The sequence below is a fragment of the Mytilus trossulus genome, chromosome 11 (assembly GCF_036588685.1).
Source record: "Mytilus trossulus isolate FHL-02 chromosome 11, PNRI_Mtr1.1.1.hap1, whole genome shotgun sequence".
Taxonomy (NCBI): domain Eukaryota; kingdom Metazoa; phylum Mollusca; class Bivalvia; order Mytilida; family Mytilidae; genus Mytilus; species Mytilus trossulus.
Window position 1 is genome coordinate 6854155 of NC_086383.1, and position 4364 is coordinate 6858518.

General features: G+C 34.4%; 1 protein-coding gene across 1 annotated transcript; it reads right to left on the reverse strand.

Moving 5' to 3' along the window:
* Positions 1-536: 536 nt before the first annotated feature.
* Positions 537-4160, reverse strand: LOC134689670 (uncharacterized). Its single transcript, XM_063549634.1, has one exon. The coding sequence runs from the start codon at positions 4158-4160 to the stop codon at positions 537-539; it is 3624 nt and encodes a 1207-aa protein (XP_063405704.1).
* Between the last annotated feature and the right edge of the window lie 204 nt (positions 4161-4364).

Below are 4364 nucleotides of genomic sequence, written 5' to 3' on the forward strand. Positions count from 1 at the left end.
AAAACAATGCATAAGAGCTTAAACAATTGAGATTTAAATCTCTCTTCTCACTGCTAAGAAAAACTGTCTCGGTAATGTTGATTTTTATTCTATTTAAAAAAAATGAAATGCTGATGCTTAATATCATTATTCAACGTTTCCACAATTTTTGAATCCTCAAATTTGAGTCATTGATTGTAAAGGTGAGACTCAAACACAACATTATGAAAAAAACATCAAATAAATTAATAGAAACATCTAGACTGATTGTTGTTTGCTAAACATGCTGTTGCAAATATTTCATGCATATTCAGCAAGACCAAACACTGTTCACCGAGACTGCCAAGGCCCTGTTTGTTATCAACACTAAATCATGAGTAAGTGCTGATATCCGCCTCCTACGACGGGGACGAAGGGTTGGACTTTAGGAGGCATTATTTTTATATTTTTTCTGTGTTTGAAATAAAAATTTAAATTCCTTTTTTTAATATCTAAAATCGAAATTAAAACAAACTGTTTTCCTTGAACATCTTCATATGCAAATCTGTGTTGAGTCTTCAACGTTTAAGTACTATTCTAAGTGCCTCATGATAGCTGTAATATGTGGGAATTATTGCAACTGATATATCAGGACATCCTCTGACATACACATGATCAATTAGTGTACCACCCTCTGATGTTGGGCTATTGACGAGCTGGTTGAAACCTTTTGATTGCATGAAGTTTAAAACTGTATTACATCCTTTTAAAAGATCTTGATTAAAATCGCCAATAATTACAATTTTTTTTGATAATTCTTGCAACTTACAGATTAATGTCTCCAAATTCTCCAAAAATTTTCCAACATTATACTTCTGAGTTCTGTAGATCGTAGTTACTAAAATATTTTCAGTTGCTATCTTGAAAACTATACATTCTAAGTTTGAAGCCAAGTTGCATAGTTCAGTTTCTGATGAATGTTTATAAAATACACACACACCACCATGCTGCATATCCTTTAAAGATGAATAGTAAGAGTCGTCATTTTCAAAAGCTTGAGATCGCGGCAAATGAAAACCATCATATCCAATCATTTCAAAGCAAGCAAATTCCTGATTAGCCCAGGTTTCAGTAAGACAAATGTAATCGACACCCATAAAGTCTGGATTTTGTTTAAGATCTTCTGCAGGGGACTGCAAACCTTGAATATTGTGATACATTATCTGGACAATATCTTTCTGTTCCTCTCTTTCATTCTCAACTTCAGGTAAAAATCTTGTCATTTCTGAAACACCCTTTACAATATCAGGATCACAGAAAATTTTCTTGTCAAGTTTTTCAGTTTCTATGCTTTTTATATGAAGACCTGATTTCGAGGTAACTCTGCTACGGGCAACATATGCTTGACCATAAGTGAAACATTTATTTAAATCAACAACACATTCTTCAACTGTCAACCCTTGAACTTTATGAATAGTGCAAGCCCAGGCTAGTTTCAATGGGAACTGTTTACGTACACAGGTACTTAAAGGAATGTCTTCACTTGAAGGCTTTAATCCAACACAGCGTTTTCCGCAGATTATTTTTTGTAACTTTGCATTTTTTCCAACTCTTTCATTGTCAAAGAGAACAAATATGGCACTTGGGAGTGAATTAGGTGAGTAGTCTTTGATACAAATTACTGTTCCCATTACTCCATTTACTAAACCATCTGCTGTGTCCTCATTCTTGATAAGCATTACTCTTGCTCCCTCAGCTAAAAGAATAGATATTGGAAGACAGACATCTGACTTTGTACAATGGATTTTTTTCAGGGTCAATTTTCCTGATGTTTTGTTTTTTTCATAGTCTTCTGCTTCAATTAATTTTGATTCTGTACACAATTTCAGTATCATCTCCTTGTTAAAAGTATCAACCTCTGCATTTGTTGAGTATATGTGTAACACTTCATCAGGACCATCGCCAATACATTGTTTTAAAGTATCTTTATCAGAGTATGACAGACTTTCATTTTTCTGCTTTACACGCAGTCTGTTTAATAGTTTTGCAAACAAACCATCCTCACGTTGACGCATTATTTCGTCCAATTCAGCAATTTCAAACAAACCATTCCATAACTGATTTGAGGGATTCGAGGGATCATCTACATACAATTTGTCTACCCTTTTTGATCTAACAGGTGGTAACTGATAAAAATCACCAACTGCAATTACTGAGAAACCTCCAAATAAACAACTGTCTGGTCTTTTTTTCACTTGTCTGAGTCTCTCATGAACGAAAAACAACATTTTTTTGTTGACCATTGAAATTTCATCAATAATCAAGATCTGTAAGTTTTCTAACTTAGTTCGGAGCGAATTAATTTTGTCTTCACTTAGAGTTGCATGGTCAGGTGAAAGTGATTTGAAAATGCCGAGAGCACTGTGAATTGTCAATCCGTGGATGTTAAATGCAGCTGTTCCAGTTGGAGCTGTTAACAGAACTGTGAGATCATCTGGATTCTCTGATGTTTGTGCTAAAATTCTAGTTGCTTCATATTGTATACATTTGATCAAGTGACTTTTACCCGTTCCAGCTCCTCCTGTAATGAATACATGTAAAGGCTTTGGTGTTTTTCCATTTGCTTTCTGAATGCACCAATCTCTTACTTTATAGAGAATTTGTCTCTGCTTCACATTCAAACTTCTGAGTCTTGGGATAATTTCATTTCTTGTGAGGGAAACTGACAGCAGATTAGTTCCAACAGATGATGAGCTCTTTTCATTATTCAAATCGGGTATTGTTGCCTCTGACAAATCTTCTTCAATCACACTTGTTACTTTCCCTTCATCAATACATTCTCTTCTGTTCAGTTCTGATTCTGGACATAATTCACACCATGCATCTTCTTTTTGATCTGTTTCATGTAATTGATTTTCTGCGTCCTCTAACTCTTGACCAGTTTTCACAAAATCTGCCATGTTTTTGATAACAAATTCCTTTACAGAAGTCAAAGTATTATCCCCTGGAAACTTAACTCTACCACAAGTGAAGAAATTTTCATATGTATCAAATAGTGGAGGTTTTAACTGTTCATTATGCCTGTATGGTAAAAAGAGTTGCAAAATGCTTTGGAAGTATTTCTCAGGAGAAGTTTCCTGTGAGAAACGTGGATATTTGATAACTGCAGGTGAGGTTCTTGTGCGCTTTCTAATATGTCCAAGGTTGCCATCAAGTTTGAAGGTTGTTTCTTCATTAATTTTCTTGGGTAACTGTGACTCTCCTAACACACTGTATTCAGAACCGAACCTTGCAAGGCACATTTTAATAAACATATCAATGTGTGGTCTACCTTTATACCTATCAACTAAATTGTTCATCCAAATTTTATTTTCATCATCATTTTCATCTGCACTGTCACTATTACTCCTTTTCCTGTTGGAAGATTTATAACTTTGTTGTTTCTCAAGGTCTTTCAGAGGTATGCTCATTCTACATGGATTTTCACCAACAGGTATAAATTCGACTTTTCTAGAACATTCTCTTAATCTTAATCCAGTAACTCTAAAAACAGCTTCTTGTGCACTAACCTCTCTATGGTGTAAGTATGAAGTTCCAATTTTTTTCATAGTCTGTTGTGCATTTAAATTTCCTTCTTCAGCTTCATTTTTGGTTTGTTGGAGGAGTAATCCTAGTTCTCGCTCGGATTTACTAATGTAACTTATAATGTATACAACACAGGAAAATGCATCCAAAATATATTGTATGTCCATGTTTGCATTCCAAGCCCTTAAAAGATGTGGATTATACTGGTTGGTGTAAATTTCATTTGGCTCACGTTTAAGAACTACCGTGTTTCGATTGGTGATGAAACGAAAATACTGTTCAAAGCTTTCTTGAGTAAGACCCGCCTTTTTGAAAATTTCAGATACATCCAAGTTTTTATCTTCATGCTCTTTTATAACTTTCCACAAGCCAGACAATATTTCTTTTGCTACTTTTTCGTCTTTTTTAGTTTCCTTATCTGGTTTACTTGGTTCAGAGATGAATGTTTTAGTTGAAGGAGGTCTTGGGAAATTAAAACGACATACTGTTCCTTTTTTCTTACAGGTTTTTGAATGATTTTTGCTGTGTTGGTGTACTTCCATAACAATGTCATGTAATTCTTTATCTACCTTTTCATCTGGTATCTCACATGTAACATACTTGTCAATAAAACTCATAACTTCTTCATTGTCATCTTCACCATATTTTGGAGCATTTTCTACCCAAAACAAACAATGGGTGTGAGGAGAACCTCTTTGTTGAAATTCAACTCTGTAAAAATAGTCAATTATTTTCCAGCTGTAACAGGATTGCTACAAAGAACTTTACATTTTTCATCCCATGTCATATTTTCCGTATTTCTCATGTCACCCTGTTGTTTT

Excerpts from the sequence above, each read along its gene's own strand:
- LOC134689670 (XM_063549634.1), bottom strand. The coding sequence starts at position 4,160 with ATGAGTTTTATTGACAAGTATGTTACATGTGAGATACCAGATGAAAAG.